General features: G+C 48.8%; 5 protein-coding genes across 5 annotated transcripts; 4 read left to right on the forward strand and 1 right to left on the reverse strand.

Annotated features, from left to right (window-relative positions):
- Window positions 1-4932: 4932 nt before the first annotated feature.
- On the reverse strand, window positions 4933-5781 carry Aud_009518 (uncharacterized protein; the record flags this gene model as incomplete). Its single annotated transcript, XM_043294370.1, has 1 exon — window positions 4933-5781. The coding sequence occupies one exon, from the start codon at window positions 5779-5781 to the stop codon at window positions 4933-4935; it is 849 nt and encodes a 282-aa protein (XP_043150305.1).
- A 6824-nt stretch (window positions 5782-12605) lies between these two features.
- On the forward strand, window positions 12606-13940 carry Aud_009519 (uncharacterized protein; the record flags this gene model as incomplete). Its single annotated transcript, XM_043294371.1, has 3 exons — window positions 12606-13154; window positions 13203-13510; window positions 13580-13940. 3 exons carry the CDS (start codon window positions 12606-12608, stop codon window positions 13938-13940), a joined length of 1218 nt encoding a protein of 405 aa, XP_043150306.1.
- A 951-nt stretch (window positions 13941-14891) lies between these two features.
- On the forward strand, window positions 14892-15398 carry aclF (extracellular proline rich protein; the record flags this gene model as incomplete). Its single annotated transcript, XM_043294372.1, has 1 exon — window positions 14892-15398. One exon carries the CDS (start codon window positions 14892-14894, stop codon window positions 15396-15398), a length of 507 nt encoding a protein of 168 aa, XP_043150307.1.
- A 156-nt stretch (window positions 15399-15554) lies between these two features.
- On the forward strand, window positions 15555-16208 carry Aud_009521 (uncharacterized protein; the record flags this gene model as incomplete). Its single annotated transcript, XM_043294373.1, has 1 exon — window positions 15555-16208. The coding sequence occupies one exon, from the start codon at window positions 15555-15557 to the stop codon at window positions 16206-16208; it is 654 nt and encodes a 217-aa protein (XP_043150308.1).
- Window positions 16209-16271: 63 nt separating this feature from the next.
- Window positions 16272-16769, forward strand: Aud_009522 (uncharacterized protein; the record flags this gene model as incomplete). Its single annotated transcript, XM_043294374.1, has 1 exon — window positions 16272-16769. One exon carries the CDS (start codon window positions 16272-16274, stop codon window positions 16767-16769), a length of 498 nt encoding a protein of 165 aa, XP_043150309.1.
- Between the last annotated feature and the right edge of the window lie 1398 nt (window positions 16770-18167).

The raw sequence follows: 18167 nt of genomic DNA on the forward strand, positions 1-18167 counted from the left end.
GCGCACGGCAGCTTGGAGCATCAGGCGTGCAGCAACCAACAGCTTCAGGCGCACAGCAACCAACAGCTCCAGGCGCACAGCAACCAACAGCTTCAGGCGCACAGCAGCTGGGAACATCAGGCGCGCAGCAACCGGCACCTTCAGGTGCACAACAACTTGGTGCTGCGTCAAACTCCGGAGTAACCGATGGCAATGATGGCCTAAATGACGGCGGTGGAAGTGCATGAAGCAACGTACCAGATTTCAGGAGCAATTGTCGAACAAGGACTGGAGTGATGATGAAACGATTGAAGGGACAGAAAAAGGCAACTGTCGAGGGAGGCGCGGTTTATAAACCAAAAGTGTCGTAATTTCAGAGGAAGATCAAATCACTTTCGCTTAAATCTGAAACACTCGGGGGTGTATTTACAGAATGAACATCGATTCTGTGCGGAATTTACTCACTCATGCAGCGCTTTTCAAGTCTGTATTAAAAATATGCTACCATCGAGGCGTTTCCTTGTCTCAACCAGCATATATAAGAAAATGGGTGGAAATTGGTGGGTCTATCATCTGGGAAAGTACTTTGGACCATAGAGTGATTTAGTTTGTTCTCTTCCATGGTCTCTCTGTTGGTTCGCTCATGGTCTCGTTCTGGGTCAGGCTATTCGGTTGGGATAGAGTGGACCGCGACACTGAATCACGGTTTAACCAATTCAGTGTCGTTGCCTAGTTCGCTCTGCTACTCAGTGTTGTTGCGGGCCGTCTCCATCAATTTGGTATTTGGCACGCTAGCAGGGCGGCCTGGATCCAAGCATTGGTCGTCACTGTGGGAAGGTATCGGCCAAGTGGGTCCGTTCCACGGTCATCTTTGTCTCCCTTGTCTGGCCGCTGGCTATTGTTTGAAGCTTTTGGTTGTCATTGGCAGCTGCCACTGCCGCCCATGTTCTCGGCAGGGAACGGGTTTCGATCTGCTCGCAAAGGACTTGCACTTCGATCTGCAGCTGTTCGCTGGTGGTTTTTAGAGCGTGCTGGTCGCTTCCATTTCTATAAATCGAGGATTCGACGATAATATCCTTCAGGTTGTTGATAGAGCTGTGGGAGCTCACTGATCATAACTCGCCCACTGTGCTCGACCATGTCTGTGCACTTGGAGTTCACGTGGGGGCGACCTGGTGGTCTCCTCTTTGGGGCTTATTCTCTTGCGAGGGACAATAGAACGTTAGAAGTGCTCTTGCGAAAAGATCCCCGTTGTCTTTTATGTGTATTTGGGGGTGGTGGGGAAGGATTCGAGAGCTCTTCCGAGTGAGCCCACCATCGGGCCGTCCTTAGCGCCTGCTTGGTACACAACAAATTGATTCGTCCATCCCATGATTCTCAGCTGCTCGCCTCAGCCTCAGGCGTTTAAGACTGTATTAAGGTGTGGGATACCAGCAACGGCCAGTGCTCCAAACCCCTAAGAGTCATAGTACCTGGCTCCAAAAAGTTACTGTCATACAGCCAATTTGCAGCATACGCTGCTCACATTCCCTCTGGATGTCGGAGTATACCTCTCCTCAGAATCAGTGCTCTGTCCAGCAGTAGCCAGCCTGACCCAGACAGAGATCTTGTCCTCCAATGCCACTACCAGTTCAAGCTGGACGGTTCCTGCAAACTTATTACTAGGTCCTAAGACTCATGCGACTCCTATTGCGGCTACCGTGCCGTCCGTTACATTCCGTGGAAAGGGACACCGGTGCAACCTGCCGCATTCCGTCTCTAATGAACAGCAGTGAATCGAACATCTGACGTGGCTAAAGAAAAAGGATAAGCGCTAGGGATATTTCGTCATCTACGACCCACCAGTACCTCTCCGCTCCCCGGAAGAAGCCGCAGTAGGTCAAACGCTTGAGGCTATATGAAACACACTTGAGCCACCCACCAAGAAGACCCTAAACCCACGAGCGTTGCCCTAGAGGGTGACTTCAAATGCTACCACCGATATAGAACAGTAACAGCAATGTACACAAAGTAAAGAAAATACATAAATAAGGAACGGGGTGTGCTGTCTCATAGATAGCGACCGCGCGAGCCAAGACCGTGCCGTGACAGAAGACAGGTCGGTATGGCTGAGGCGCGACTATTAAGCATGTTCCTCCATATCTGGGAGCAAATGGTCGAGCTCTGGCCGCATTCTTTTGAATCAAACATGTGCTCGACTTGGACAAAATCGCCATCTAAGAACCGTGGATCACCCCTTCTGAATGCCACCTCATTATCCCAACAAACGGACTCAACGCCTACTCCTTCCTGGCGTTTCACTTGAGCGTCTACTTCTCGTGCGCAAAAAAATCCACACGCGTGGACACATTGGGTATCTTCCGAGGTCGAGATCAGGACTCCATGAGTGCACGCTAACCCGTCCACCCCCACAATATGTATGTTAACCAGGCCGACGCTCCCTGTCCGGACCTGGACTTTCAACACAAATGCCATGATCCATCCGCGTCTACAACGTATTCCCAGGTAACACGGGAGGCATCACGCAAGCGTTAGATGGAGTCGACGAAGGGGACCACATCATCCTCGAGAAGCTCAACCTCCATCACCCGGCACGGTAAGGAGAAGAAACGCACGCCAACCAAGAAGCGAACGCCCAGGGCTCTTTGACTTAATGAGCTACTGAGAGCTCACGCTCACCACAGCAAGAGGGCCCGTGACCTGGCATCAAGTTGCTTTTAGCCGCTCGCTGAGTCCTTGGAGTAGTCTGGCTTTGAGTAGTTGACATCAAGCCATAGAGTGTTCACCTGATCTCCTGTTGAAGTAGGTCTCTTACTAGCAGGTCGATGCAGGCTGAAGGGTGCATTAAGGCGGAGTCATTCACAGTTACTAGAAGAAAAAGGTCAAAGGCTTTCCAGTCATTAATTAAATATTTACGTCATTTCAATAGCTCTAATTCAGCTTGAAAGGGATTAAGATTTCATATAGCACCTCATTAATTAGCCGTGAGAACCTCCCTTCAATGCTTCCTGCTTGGCGTTTTAGAAATCTAGATGTACTCCAAATGGACTGAGATATACAATGACAATCTAGAGAATGTGGTACACTTCTATCTTTCACCATAATTATGCCTAAATAGAAAGCACTAAAATGCTCTCTTTTGTATTTATTCCTAGCCAACAGAGATAGTCACTGTTCAGTCCTCTCTAATGCAGTGTTTTTAACTTTTAACTTTAGAGTTATTCATCCCCTATTGACTGTCTTCCTCTCAAATGTCTCTTATTCTGTATATCAGGCTGGTCAACTTCCTCACTACGTGGGTGCTTTCCAGTGTGGGTGTCAAAAGCAGCCACATATCAGAATAGATCATATTTCAGAGTCCAGTGCTCAATCTCTGTGCTAACTAAGACAAGTGGCAATGATTTAATTACACCTAAGACAACCTGGGGATTCAGAGCACTGCCGTTGAAGAAGTAGTGATCATTAGTAATAGTATTCATAAAGCCAGTAATGTTTTGGTTGAAATATAGATCTAAAATATCATACTTACAGTATTCTCACTTCTTAAAAAAGTAGATCACAGCGCAGGTGTGTCTGTATTTGCCCCATTCACGAACCATTTCATCAAACAAGTGATTATGAGATGTTGGGGAGGTCACATTTAGCGGAGCTATACAGCTGCAGTCTTCGAGGCAGGAGCATACGCTTCCGCAGATTGCAGTACGTATGTTGCAGTATTCTGGATAAGGGCTCACCGATTATCCTCAGTCGTCAACTTTGCGCTATGACCAGCAGGTCTCCGACCCAGGTTGCTTCCCTGCATATTCGGATTGTAGAAGCGGCCAGTAACTGTGGTTAGTGGGGAAACCCCAATAATCATACATCCCACCTAGTACTCCTTACTAAGGTGGGCCATCACATTCTAAAGCCTAAATAGCCATCTACTACTCCAGATTATACGCATGATTTGCAAGGTTCGGAAGCGATGGCTACCTTGTCGGTCGGATGGATATCAACGTCCCTGGATAATTGACAGTAAGGAGAGATTCCTCCCTGAAGAATTAAGTTAAGAGTTCAATTATCGACTTATTCCTGGGGCTTCAAACTACCTCTTATTGGCATCCTTGGATCAATGCTCTTATTCCCCACGCACGGCTGTAAATCTCCCCCACCTCCGCGTGTTCCCCACCAGGGGGTCTCGCCTCTCTCGGAAGACACGCGATCATCATATACCATTCTGAGTCCTCAGAGAGTCTAATCACCTGCTAAGCAAGTTGCACCCAAGGCACTTCCAATCAGATCTCCGCATCGGATGTGAGGGGCGGCGAGCCAATATCTGTGCTACTATCTTCAAACATATAAAACGCCAAGGATCGCTTTGCAAAGATGACCGCACAGTCATCCAGCTGCATTTATTTGTTAGTCAAGGCATACGCCACATACCTTGTGATCGCCGTGGTGATTCTTTGTCTAATCACCAATCGCTTTTGTAGGGGACTTGCAGGAATTCCCGGCCCTGCAATTGCCAAATGGACTCGTCTCTGGAAGTTACGCAGTGCGTGGAAGGGCGATCACCATAATACAGCCAGTGACCTGCATTGCAAGCATGGACCACTGCTCCGCATTGGTCCGAAGCACATATCTGTTGGAGACCCCAGTGCTATTCCGATAATGTACGGTCTCAACAAGGGTTTCACAAAGGTTAGAAGATAGTCGGAAAATTGAAATGATAATTAATCTCAGATAATACAGGGGTAGGTATTAATGCCTACCATGATTTTCCCTTAGCCGGCCTCGCCATCAAGTACAAATTTATTTTGGCCAGTTTGCTAGCGGCTAATGGCGGGGCATGAAAGCTGACTGTGCCAGTACAAGAGCAGGCACATTACTATTAGTTAGAAAGTTATCAGATTAGGCTTTCTCATGCCATACACTATTTGCATCAAACTAAAGAATCACCCATTTCGGCAAAATTTAGAGTCCAGTGGCATATAGATTTCGGATACCCTCCACATCATCGGTTCCCAGTGCTCGCCTCATGTGATTGGGAGATACAGTTGGAAACATAATGCTGTTTGGATCGCTAGAATGGTAGAGTCCAAGACAGTGACCCATTTCATGAAGGCACGTAGTCTCAATATCAAACGCGTCTTGGAATGCTCCATCAACCCAGTGATGTTCTTGGTCGTCAAAATGAAGCGGCAATGGAGGCGCTCTGACAATGATGGAGAATCCCGGAGGAAAGTCTGCATGGGCCAGGATAGGACCCACCATGCTATGATCTGGGTCATCCGCCGGCCGCCATTCAATGAAAATATCGTAGCTTTCCGTAGAAGGAACTTCAGTGAACGTAACTCCAACTCCAGTGTCCATCCAGGTGTTTAAAGCTCGTCTAATGGCGCCCTGGCAGACAGAAGGCGTAACGGCATGTGAGAGATTGCCCAGTGCATATCTAAGATCTCGGTGCCTCCACGGACCAGACACATTAGCATCCAGAGATTGACCATTGAAATCCGGAAGGGCACAACGAGTCTGCGCCATGGCTTTTCTAGTTTCCCTGTCAACAGTACCGTTCTCTGGAATATTGTAAAACTTTTGAAACTTCTTGAGGGCGGAAATTGAAGAATCCTCAAGGATATCTGGTGAGGTTATGGAACCCTGTCTTAGATATCCATAGCGCTGAAGGTAATTATGGACTTCACAGAGGTCAGTGTGCACATCCCCCATGCTTAGATCTGGCAAAGCAATAATCTTTTCTGGTTTATATTGGACACATGTGAAGGGGAGGTTATCTTCATTAGAGGAATGCGAAGGGGTCTCCATCTTGCGTTTGTAGGGAAAGTAAAAGTAAAATTCTCTGACTGGTGAGCTCTCCTAGGATGATTTAGTATTTAGAGGTGATATGGACAGCTTAAATACAGCGGAAGGGGCGGCCGGGTCAAGCCTAGCAGGCACCCATCAGTATGACTTTAATGTAACGATCATCCCGCATATAGCGTAAATGATATGGACGGTGTGGTGGCAAAAGTGGTTTTCCTGCCATTGCATAGCGAAGGTCTCGCAGAGTAAGGGGCAAACGTTCGATCGGGTGATTACATAGTTGGTGGCCTGACTTGCACAATGTAGAAAACAATAATTAGAGTTTCGCTTTTGAACCTTAACTTTCGATCATCCTTTTAAAGACAGAGATTTCTGGCTCCCAATCTTGTTTTGGACGGCATATTAGTTCCAGATGATCTTCCTTGAAGAGTAAATTTGCTGTTTGCAGCGAGAATGAGCAGATAGGGCGAACTCAAAATTAGAGTTTATCGCCTTACTTGTTAGCTCAGTGCTAACAGATCACTCTATTGTAATGCAGTTCGAGAAGAAATGCAGGCGCTCTTGACTAGGCCAATGCGAATGGAAGATGGCCTTGTCACTCATGGAATCAAATGCCAACAGTTTTAGCTTCGGGAACCTGCAAGTACCACACCACACTCTTGAAGATAGGGATGGTCACAATGATGTTAGAATATAGCCTTTTCCTAATAATCCTCCCAAAGGCTTTTAAGTTACATACATTCTAGGGGGCATCCAGGACAAGTCCAGATGATGTAGTAAGATGCATATAACCTATGCTTCTGGCATATTTGACGCCTCTAGATTTCCTGCATAGCATTGTTCTTTAGTTTCTCGTCACTTTTGCATCAGTAACTGATAATGTGTCTATATATGCCACATTAAAAATCCACTGATTGGCTTATAAAAATCTGAAAAATTTATTGCATGATCTGAGGTAATCAACCCTGTGGATACGACACAAACCTTGTTCATGTAGCCACTGTCCCTTAACATTGAACGAGAGGGTAAAAGAGGATTAAATTTCCTGTAAAAACTTTTCACCTTGCCTGCTCTTGCTTTCTGAATCCTGGCACCCAGAGTATAAACTATTACAACAGCCAGCTCACTACTTAGTACCCTTACCTGCTTTGATTGGCACAAACTCCAAACCAATAAAGATCACCAAGCCTGCCAATGAGGCACCCTTGGAGTGCAGCAGCTCCAGGTGGGAACACATACTGGGTATACTTGAACTGCACCATGATAACCAGTAATAATACTTACATCCTAGTGGCGTGCGCCATTCCACTCACAGTAGGACCTTTCAGTCCAGGCAAGGATATCAATTCTAGTGAGCTTAAAAGAGGCAACGGCCATTTCAGAAAAAATCTGGATGCATAGCTGGATTTTTAAAAATAACTATAAATACGTCTTACGGGTAATTTTGGGCATAGAGTCACGCTAGTATTGGGGCAGCTTCAGCGTCCTGTCACTATGCCATTCTAAAATAGAGGTTCATGCATCCAAGCATCAAAACGGCATCTGCACCGTAGAAGAAGAGCTATGTTTCGAAAATTATAAAGCTGGAATTGAGTAAGCGCTGACGCCATTAGAGACTCCACTACGGAGTATATCAATCATTATCTGCAAACAGCCACTTCAATGTGTCCGGACTCTAGTTCTCAGAAGGCATCAGGCAAAAACCCAACAAGAAGGGATTGGTCATACGATCGCAATTGCCACTGCCTCTGTGCGTCTAGATTTTGCTAACATCGAAATTCCTATAGCTGTTTATGTGAGTGAATCGGTGTGTGATCAAACAATTGATTCAGAGGAAGTGGCTGGACTGCTCTTAATATTACACGTGCTCAGATGGCAGGGTTCATCGCAATCAGCGGTACCAAATTCTCCCGCCCTATACACATGATGTGATTGTCTGTTTAGGGGTTTCCAATGCTCTACTGATGCCCCTCTGAGGATTTCAGTGAGGAGCTGCTCCAGCATTGTGAGTTTGCTCACGTGACATACGGGAGAAGCAGCGCCATAACTCCCATGTACACTCTAGGTAAAGTATAGCGTGATAGTTTCCCCTCAAGACATCTGCAGCGGTCAGATATAACCATAAGCTTCCTCAGTAATGATACGGAGAAATTACAATGTGCTACTGGAGATTATACTGTAATAAGCTGCATCAAATGGAATTAGTCAGTAATATTTGCTTAGATAGCTAATTGGCAGAAAAAGAGGAATTGAGTCGTTCAAACTTTTGCCCTACATCATGGACGAGTTGAGCTCAATGAACTCCAGCTTCGCCCTGAATTATAACTGGAATTCCGGCGATAATCACGCCAAGACTGCCTCCAATCTTGATGTTCAAGTCTTCCAAGGAGGCATCCTCAGGTGCAGCAGCACTGGTGGGAGCACCTTCTGGGTATACTTGAACTGCACCATGATAACCAACAACAACAGTAACATCCCAATGGCGCGCCCCATTCCACTCGCGGTAGGACCTTTCGGTCCAGGCAAGGATATCAAATCCAGTAACTACCACTTTACGGGTAACTCCACGATCCGCAACTTTCTTTGTAATATCTCCGGCAACAACTACTGCAGTACCGGTAATTGAAGCCTGCTTATCAGCTATAATTATTGCACGTTAGTATTGTCTTGTCTGTAGTCTTTCCACATAGTCATTTGTTACCTTCCTGAGCAAATATTCCTCGGTATATATCAGCAGTGACTGCATCAACATTCCTCTGCACCCCTTTGTGCACATGAGTATAGTTTCCAATAAGCGGAATTTGCTCCTGGAATACTATGGTTAGATATGCAGAGCCTGTTTCCTTTATTGGACGAAGAACACACCATTTGATATTATTTGTGCTGGTAGCTTATCCTAGTTGATCCTCAAAAAACAAGGCACTTCGGAAAGTTGAACAAGAGCGTGGAATGAAAGAGAAGAGCTTTATATAGAAGACGAGGCGAGAATGACATAATTCTGTCAGATGCTCCATGTAACCCAGTGTTTTGCTTCAACTTGCTTGAAAAATTCTTTGTCGTCATGATGAAGAGGGACGAATCTCCCTTGCCCTCATGAGGAAGGGTGGTCCACCATTATGGAAAAATTCTCTGTCATGCCACCAACATGCACGCATTATAGCCTTCCCCAGGCTTATAGTCTGACCTCATAGTATACTTTGATATTGTCGGCTGACGCCACACCAAGGGGGACCGTTGCATATTTCAGTAATTCATGATGTTCAGACCTGAGAGTATCAACGTCATTTAGAATCCGATACGCAGTGCTTGCGTAATCTGAGTAACTATCGGATTGGTATTACATAGCAATGAACGAAATAGCTGACTGCGGTGCATGCATTCAGAGAGTTAGACTATATCAGGTTAATAGAACTTTGATTGATCAATTGAGCGATTGGATGTGCGAGGTGCCCGTGACAGTCACAAGCGCAATCTTCTACCACATCCGAAAGCCTGGGGGCAACTGGATAGAGAGTGCTTTGGCTGAATGCGGATGCCAGATTCCTCCTAAACTATGGTTCTCCCACACAAACAGCTAGTTTATTCAGAGCAGGAAAGCTTATCTTAACGCCACAATCCTCGATAAAAACTTTCCCGAAAACATACAATTTGTGCGGAACTAGATGTACAATTACAGTGAAACTTATGAAAGAATTGACACAAACACGATAGGATGATATATTGATATTGATTGTCCTCCGCCCAAAGCGTCTAAAATTTACGCCAAGAGGCCATTTGAGAGACACCTAGAATCTGCTTTCCTGGAGAAGTTGCCAGCAGCGCCTCCGAGAAGCGAACGCCCAGGGCTCTTTGACTTAATGAGCTACTGAGAGCTCACGCTCACCACAGCAAGAGGACCCGTGACCTAGCATCTAGTTGCTTTTAGCCGCTCGCTGAGTCCTTGGAGTAGTCTGGCTTTGAGTAGTTGATATCAAGCTACAGAGTGTTCACCTAATCTCCTGTTGAAGTAGGTCTCTTACTAGTGGGTCGATGCAGGCTGAAGGGTGCATTAAGGTGGAGTTGTTCACAGTTACTAGAAGAAAAGGTTAAAGGCTTTCCAGTCATTAATTAAATAGTTACGTCATTTCAATAGCTCTTGTTCAGCTTGAAAGGGATTTCATATAGCACCTCATTAATCAGCTGAGAGAATCTCTCTTTAACACTTCCTGCTTGGCATTTTAGAAATCTAGATGTACTCTGAATGGACCGAGATATACAATGTGCATTAGAGAATATGGTAAACTTCTATCTTCCGCCATAATCATGCCTAAAAGAAAGCATTAAAATGATTTCTTTTATATTTATTCCTAACTAACAGAGACAGTCACTTTTCAGTCCTCTCTAATGTAGTACTTTTAACTTTTAACTTTAGAGTTATTTATCCTCTGTTAACTGTCTTTCTTTTAAATATCTCTCATTCTGTACTTCAGGCTGGCCGACTTCCTCACTGCGCTGGTGCTTTCCAGTGTGGGTGTCAAAAGTGGCTACATATTAGAGCGGATTAAATTTTAGAGTCTAGTGCTTAATCCATGTGCTGGCTAAAATAAGTAGCAATGCTTTAATTACACTTAAGACATCCTGGGGATTCAGAGCACTGCTATTAAAGAAGTAGTAATTATTAGTAATAGCATTCACAAAGCTAGTAATATTTTGGTTGAAATATGGATCTAAAATATTATAATTACAGATACCTGCTTCTTAAAAAAGTAGATCATAGCATAGGTTTATCTATATTTGCCCCTTTCACAAACCATTTTATTAAACAAATGACTATGAGATATTGGGGAGGTCACATTTAGCAGAGCTATATAGCTGCAGTCTTTGAAACCAGGGACCAAGAAGGGAACTAGAATAGGGATAGATCCCTGCTTTAGCAGAGCTATATAGCTACTGTCCCCTGACCCAGTGGCCAAGGAGGGAACAGGGATAGGGGTGGATGTCTGGTTTAGTGGAGCTATATAGCTGTTGCCTTTAAGCCCAGGGCCCAAGGAAGGAAGAGGAATAACAGTTAAAGCTGTTTATATATCAGTCTTAACTACCATAAGGGTGTCTCTGTCAGGCATTCTAGATGGATGAGGCTCAAAGTCCATAGGGGTGCAGTGAGTACTGCATAAATCTTTTATTCACCAGGGACATATTCCCTCTGGAAAAAGGTTCTGGCTGAAGAAGGCAAATACCATATCCTATAATATTATAAATGATGTTAAGTTTTCCCCCTCTAGCTGATCTGGACTATATATATAAGGGATATATATTACTTCCTAATCTTTAAGATATGGTTTTAGAGATGGTAATCTGTACTGCTTAACCTTTCTAGAGCTGGTGGTGGTGGTTAGCAGGATTACTACTGTGCTTATGGGCCTTGGTTTAGGAATTTTAATCAGCTAGGTAATTTTTCTTGCGGCGCCTTGCTCCCATTAGGAGGAGTATTTATAGTAAGTCTATAGATATCAGGCAAGTAGATACACTCTAGTGTTGGGTTTCACCAGGGACTGCGCGCAGAGCGACTTAACCTAAGTAGATTTAAATCCCAGCTGCCTGGCTAGTACACCAAGTTTATGGCTTGATTCTATCTATATTAGTTAGAGTGAACGCCTTTCACTATTCTACTCATCATTGGATCCTGTGAGGTTGGTGTGCATCAGGCTTTTAATATAGTAAATAGCAAAGAGCCAAAGCTACATGTAGGCTGCTATTACTGGTTAAGGTGAATCACCTAAGCTGGCTTAAAGTGCTTTAACTGTATTTTCTCCAATTTGAAGCAACCACTTTGAGCCATTACTATGAAAGTGGAGAAGGAGCGTATGGCGCAGATTATTATAATATCTAGGGACTAGCTATTTAATGGCTTAGGCGCAGGGGTGCCAGAGCAAGGTATCTTGCACTAGAGAGTGGAGAGATAGTATTCAACTATAAATACTAAGAAGCCTATTAAGAAGATTCTCTTAACCTTTACTATCTGCTATATGTGGAAACAGTATTCCATGCTCTATTATATCCTAGAGTACATCACAGTCTATATTAGACTGTTAAGGCGTGAGATTTTTGATCCAGCAGACTAACATTAAGTTAACAAGCTCATTCATGCCTTTGAATAGTGTTGACCAGATGTGGTGAATTTCATCTAGGTATCCAGTAATTTCCTGCACTTTGGTAAATGAGATGACCTATGGAATTGAACTACTTAAATACTTATAATAGGGTAGCTGATTTCTATTAGCTGTTAAAGGAACCTAAAGCTAAAATCTACTTAAAGACCTGGAAATGGGAGAAGCTTATCTAGGCTACTTAAAATCATAGGGTACCTCTATCCCACAGGGGTTGAGAAGTCGAACAATGACTGCTCTAGGGTTTATTTGCGGCGTAGCGCTGATTGGCTGGCAGAGTGGGGAAGCTGGGAATGACTGCTCAAGACTTCATGAGAATGACTTCTCAAGGTTTTAGGGTCCCATCCAGTTCAAAATCTAGGAATCAATAGAAATGCCATTAATCTATAACAGAGCCAAGTTTCAGCATTATAGCTGCCCAGCATAGGGTGTAGCATGGTTTGGATTTAGTTATTGTGGTGGATTGAGGAACTTTGATGGGGTTTTAGGATCCGCACCCAAACATTACACAGGCAGTCAACTGAACCACCCAGGTGATTAATCACATTTGATAACTCAGGGGTAAAGATGGGGTGTAAAAGATAAGAGAGTATACTTAATAAGTTTTATACTCCATTATCTTATAGGAATTTCATCAGATCGACCATTATAATATTAATATTTAACTATAAATTAATCACAATGGAAAACCAGATCTTTAAAAAGATCCCAGCACTACAGATCATCATTTATCGCCAGTGCAAGCATGCAGTCCATCCAAAGGAGGTTATGTCGCATTTAAGAACTAAGCATATAATAAAGCCCAAGGACATTAACCCCATTGCATATGCCATCCACCAGTGGGAGGATATCATCCAGGACCCCAGCGCGGTTGATATCCCCCATGCATTGGATGACCCACTACCCATTATCAATATCTATACCAATGGAATGATGTGCCAGCGGGCCCCTAAGACATACCAGTATATCACCACCCATCTGAATACCATGCGGAAGCACTGGAAGCAGGCACATAGGTGGACCCAGACCAATCATCATGGTCGCGTGGTCAGGGCCAAGAAGGCCCAGGGGGAAGCTAAGCTACAGCAATCATTCCAGCTAGTTGCATGGCAGCGGGTATTCCCCAACCGCATTAGATCACATTTAGTTCATATCCGATCCCACGACCCCCAGCCTAAGGAGCAGCCCCAGACGGCACCCACCGCCCACATCCAGGCCACCATCGATGCGGTGATCCAGGCATAGGAGCAGGCCCAGGCCCAGGCCAAGGCTAATCAGGCCATCCACGCCAGCCAGTTGACTGACGTGAACCCCTGGCTGCGGATGACTCGGTGGGCTGACTATCTGCAGGGCATCCAGGCCCATGACCTGCTAGCCTGCGTGGCAGCCCTGGAGGAAGATGCTATAGATGCCACTGAGCAGCAGGTGCAGGTCATCTGGGCCACCATAGAGCAGGTTGCCCGCAAGAGCCAGCAGATGGTCCAGCATTGCGGCCAGGCCATCCGGGTGGAAGCTATCCGGTCCGAAAAGGGGCAGACCCCATACCGGCCGCTGCTGGCATACATGGATGAGGCAGCAATCAAAAAGTATGTGCAGCCATAGCAGCAGATATTAGCATTTATTACCCGCACGCAGGCCCCGCACGACTGGACCAGCCTGAAATACGGGATGACCACCCGGCAGCGCCAGAAATGGCGGCAGCTGTGGCAGCTTGCTAGCCCAGCCCCAGGTAGCCCCGACCCCCAGGGCAGCTGGGGCAGCCAGGCCGCAGTTCCCAGGGACCTAGAGGACCAAGAGGGATGGGCCATGACCGCCATTAAAAAAGCATGCTTAGAATTTTACATTAAGCTGCTCAACCAGCGCCATCGCAGCCATGAATATAAGAGTGCACTGGTATATGCCATGGCAGTGCTGGGTCAGGGTGAGGCTGGTTGGCAGGACCCCGAGAGCTACCCCCCAATATTATCCCACGTGATCAAGGTGGCCCGATTCATGGTGGTGCAGAAGGCATTATAGATGGACCCCAATCCATGGCAGATCATCCAGACCTGGGCGCGGAAGGACCAGAGCGCTAAATAGGTACTGGCTAGCGCGGATGATCAACTTAGGGAGATTGACAAGGGATATGGCAGTGATGACCCCCCATCCACCCCAGGGCCCCCGTCATCGCCCCTGTCATCCATCCATAGTGATGACCCATTGCCCGCGGTCCACATTCGCCTGAGCCGCCGGCCATTCCAGGAGTAGGTAATATGGATGATGCACCAGTTTATGATCCGCGGGACCCATGGCCCTATGGAAACATTGCTGGATTGGTGGACGTATAGGCTAAAGGTGCATTATAACCATACAGCCCCCAGCCATGTGACGTGGATGGGGGAGGACCAGCTGTTATACCAGCAGATGGCATTCACCATGGGGGATTTTCGGGGGTTCATCCATGGGTTAGTCACTGCGGCGCGGGAGATACTGGGCTAGTTATGCATGCAGGATCATGCGCAGATGCCCCTCATTCTATGGACGGCATTATATGATGATCCCAGCCAGAGCCAGGCCAGGTGGAACTTCGTGCAGGACGCATAGACCCGGTGGCCGGTGGATGGGACCCACTGGATGATTGACCAGCTGCGGGCCGAGCCGGCCATGCAGCAGCATTTCCTGCGGGGGGGCCAATTCCACTGCAGTACCATCCAGCAGTACTGGTAGCGCGTGGCCCAGTTTAAGGAGAAATTAGCCATTCTGGTGCATGTCACCGCGGGGCAGCCAGCCTAGGCCCCAGAGTTGTTAAGCATTCAGCATTGCAACACGGCGAATAGTCAACAGCGGAATATATATATCAAGGATGGCATGGTGACGTTTGTGATGGCATATCATAAGGGGTTCCACGCTAGTAATGATGTGAAGATCATCCATCGATATGTGCCCCGGGAGGTAGGGGAGTTGGTGGTATGGTATATATAGCTGGTAATGCCATTTATCGACCAGTTGGCTGCATGGCAGGCCGTGCAGGCCGGGCAGGGGAGCCAGGCCACGCAGGGGAGCCAGGCCACGCAGGGGAGCCAGGCCGCGCAGGGGAGCCAGGCCGCGCAGGGGAGCCAGGCCGCGCAGGGGAGCCAGGCCGCGCAGGGGAGCCAGGCCGCGCAGGGGAGCCAGGCCGCGCAGGGGAGCCAGGCCGCGCAGGGGAGCCAGGCCGCGCAGGGGAGCCAGGCCACAGAGGGGAGCCAGGCTACGCAGGGAAGCCATGGCATGCAGGGAAGCCGGGCCGTAGAGGGGAGCCAGGCCGCGCAGGGAAGCCATGGCATGCAGGGGAACCAGGCCATGCAGGCATGGTTATGGGGCCCCAACCCCAGTACCGGCCGCAAATGGTCATCCGAGCGGTTCCGGGAGGCATTGAAATGGGAAACCTACACCCAGCTAGGCACCGCCATCCATATTGCTGCATACCGGGACATCACTATTGGCATCAGCTGCTGATTTTTGCAGCCGTCCACCGCGTTCCCCCATAATATCCAGGAGGCCGAGCCGGCCCTAGCTACCATAGATGCCAATGCCAAGGAGGGCATGGATATCAAGCAGTGGATAGGCCATATTGCTAATTTATAGGCCGCCCATTCATCCCACGTCGCCGGCATGGTATATGGCCGTGTCATGCAGGAACAGGCCGGCAGCACAGCCCACCAGCGGGAGATGTTCCGGTTATCCAGTACTGATTGGCATCAGTTTTTAGGGTTTGGTGCCCCGGGCCACCTATCCATATTAGGCAAGCGCAAACAGGCCCCATGGGAGGATGAGGCCGAGGTCAGCCGCATGGAATGCCGGCACCAGCTGGCCACCATGGATCTGGAGGCCGCCGTGCAGCGCATGACTGGGCAGCCTGACATGCAGTTCTGGGGGGTGCAGGACCCGGTGATGCAGGCCATCCAGTGGGGGGAGAGCCCCGTGGTGGCAGTAATGCCCACCAGCAGGGGGAAGAGCATGCTGTTCATGGTGCCTGCATTTACTGCCCCTGGGGGCACCACCATTATCATGGTTCTGCTCATCGCATTACAGGCCGATATGATAAGACGATGCCAGGAGCTCAGCATATCATGTGTGCTATGGGAGAGCCAGCGGCCCCCCAATGCTGCATCCATCGTGTTAGTGACACCCAAATCTACGGTCAGCCCCGATTTCCAGACATTTTTGAACCGGCTGCGGTGGACCCAGCGGTTGGACTGGATCATGATCAACGAATGCCATGTGGTGTTGAATTCCCAGCGCGATTTCCGGCCCCAGATGGCCTAGCTAGGCCGGTTGGTCCAGGCCCGCACCCAGATGGTATGGTTGACCGCCACGTTGCCCCCAAGCATGGAGGCCGAATTATGCCAGCGGATGAAGCATGACCAGGCCGCCGTGACCATATACCGGGCCCGGACCAGCCGGCCGAACGTGGCATACTGGGTGTGGCGGCCGGACATGACCGGGGTCGGCCGGGGGCCATATCAGTGGATCGAGAGCGAGGCCGTGGTGGCATTCATTCAGGACCACATCCGACGGGCCACCAGGGGGAAGGTGATCATATATGTGAATATCATCAGGCAGGTGACAGCCATGGCATGGGTGCTCGGGTGCGAGGCGTATTACAGCGAGCAGTTGGACAAGGCTAGGGTGCTAGCGCGGTTCATGGGGGCCAGCCCAGTGATCACCGCCACCAGCGCGTTAGGCATGGGGGTGGACATCCCCGATATCCGCAGCATCATTCATATCAGGACCCCCCGGACGTTATTGGATTACGCCCAGGAGAGTGGCCGGGCCGGGCGCGACGGACAGCGCAGCGAGGCGATCATTATCCAGCCAGCAGGGTAGGACGCCCCAGCCCCATGGATGGAGGGGGTCACCCCCAAGGACCAGGAGCGGGTCGCTGAGTACATAGGGGTGGTGGAAGGGGTTAGATGCCGGCGGGTGGTGTTGGATGAATATTTAGATGGGGTGGTGGACGGGTATCAGCGGCAGTATTGCCAGGATGCGGATGCCGGGGAGCAGGCATGTGATGGGTGTGATCCCAATTGGGAGGGGCCAGTGGAACCAGCCCAGGTTGGTAGCAGCCCAGTGCCGGGTGAGCAAGCCCCAGAGGTTCCGTGCCAGGCAGGCAGTGAGGCAGTGAGAGAGGCAGTCCGAGAGGTCCCATGTCAGGCAGGCAGCACAGTAGCGAGAGAGGCCCCGTGCGAGGCAGGCCGTCAGGCAGGGAGAGAGGCAGGGAGAGAGGCCCCGTGCCCGGTAGGCCATCAGGCAGGCCGTCAGGCCGGGAGAGAGGCCCCGTGTGAGGCAGGCAGCATGGTAGCAAGAGAGGCACCCCAGGTCAGCCACAGCCAGGTACCGTGCGAGGCCACCAGGGAGACCGCCAGTCCCACCCCATCCAATGATTCATTTTGCAGCCAGCCATCCATTCCCATGGCGGTGTGGCATGCCCAGCAGGCACAGGCCCAGCAGTAGGCCGCCATAGATATCCAGCAGCAGCAGCATCGCACCCAGCAGGGTTTAGATGAGGAGATGGCCCAGGCCGAATGCATGCAGTGGCGGGAGCGATGTTATATATGCGCCATGCAGGGGGGTGATGGTGACCATAAGTTATATACATGTCATCAGCCCCACAGCCAGGCCGCACGGGCATGGATGATCCGCATGCATCAGCAGGTCCAATATGCCCCGTACAGCGCGTGTTTTTCGTGCGGCATGCCCCAATCCATATACCATGGGTGGGAGCCGGGCCATGCATGCGAATACCGCGGGTTTTTGATCCCCATGGTGGCCATAATGTTATTCGGGCCATGGCAGGGCCAGATCGAGCCCGTCTGGCAGCGCCGGCTGCAGGGAATGGGGGTTAATGGGCAGGATGAGGCCCAGGTGGTCCAGTTTTTAGGGCAGGCGCACCCCAACCACAAGGGGCACAGCCAGTTATTTACATTATTTTGTTGGTTATGGCGGTTATGTCAGGAGATCGAGGTCGATCAGCATTGATATATATTATACAGCTGGTTTATATAGTATATTAGTGAATCCGTGGTTTGTACATAGGCATATATATATAATGAGACATCAGGATATATATATGATATTAACTGCATTAGGGAGAGGGCAGTCAGGGAGGTCCCACATCAGGCAGGCCATCAGGCAGGCAGCATGGCAGGCAGCAAAGCAGGCAGCAAGGCAGGCAGAACAGCAGGTAGTGAGGTAGGTAGTCAGGCAGGCAGTGAGGCAGGCAGT

This window comes from Aspergillus udagawae (assembly GCF_001078395.1).
Source record: "Aspergillus udagawae IFM 46973 DNA, scaffold_7, whole genome shotgun sequence".
In the NCBI taxonomy this organism is placed as follows: Eukaryota; Fungi; Ascomycota; class Eurotiomycetes; order Eurotiales; family Aspergillaceae; genus Aspergillus; species Aspergillus udagawae.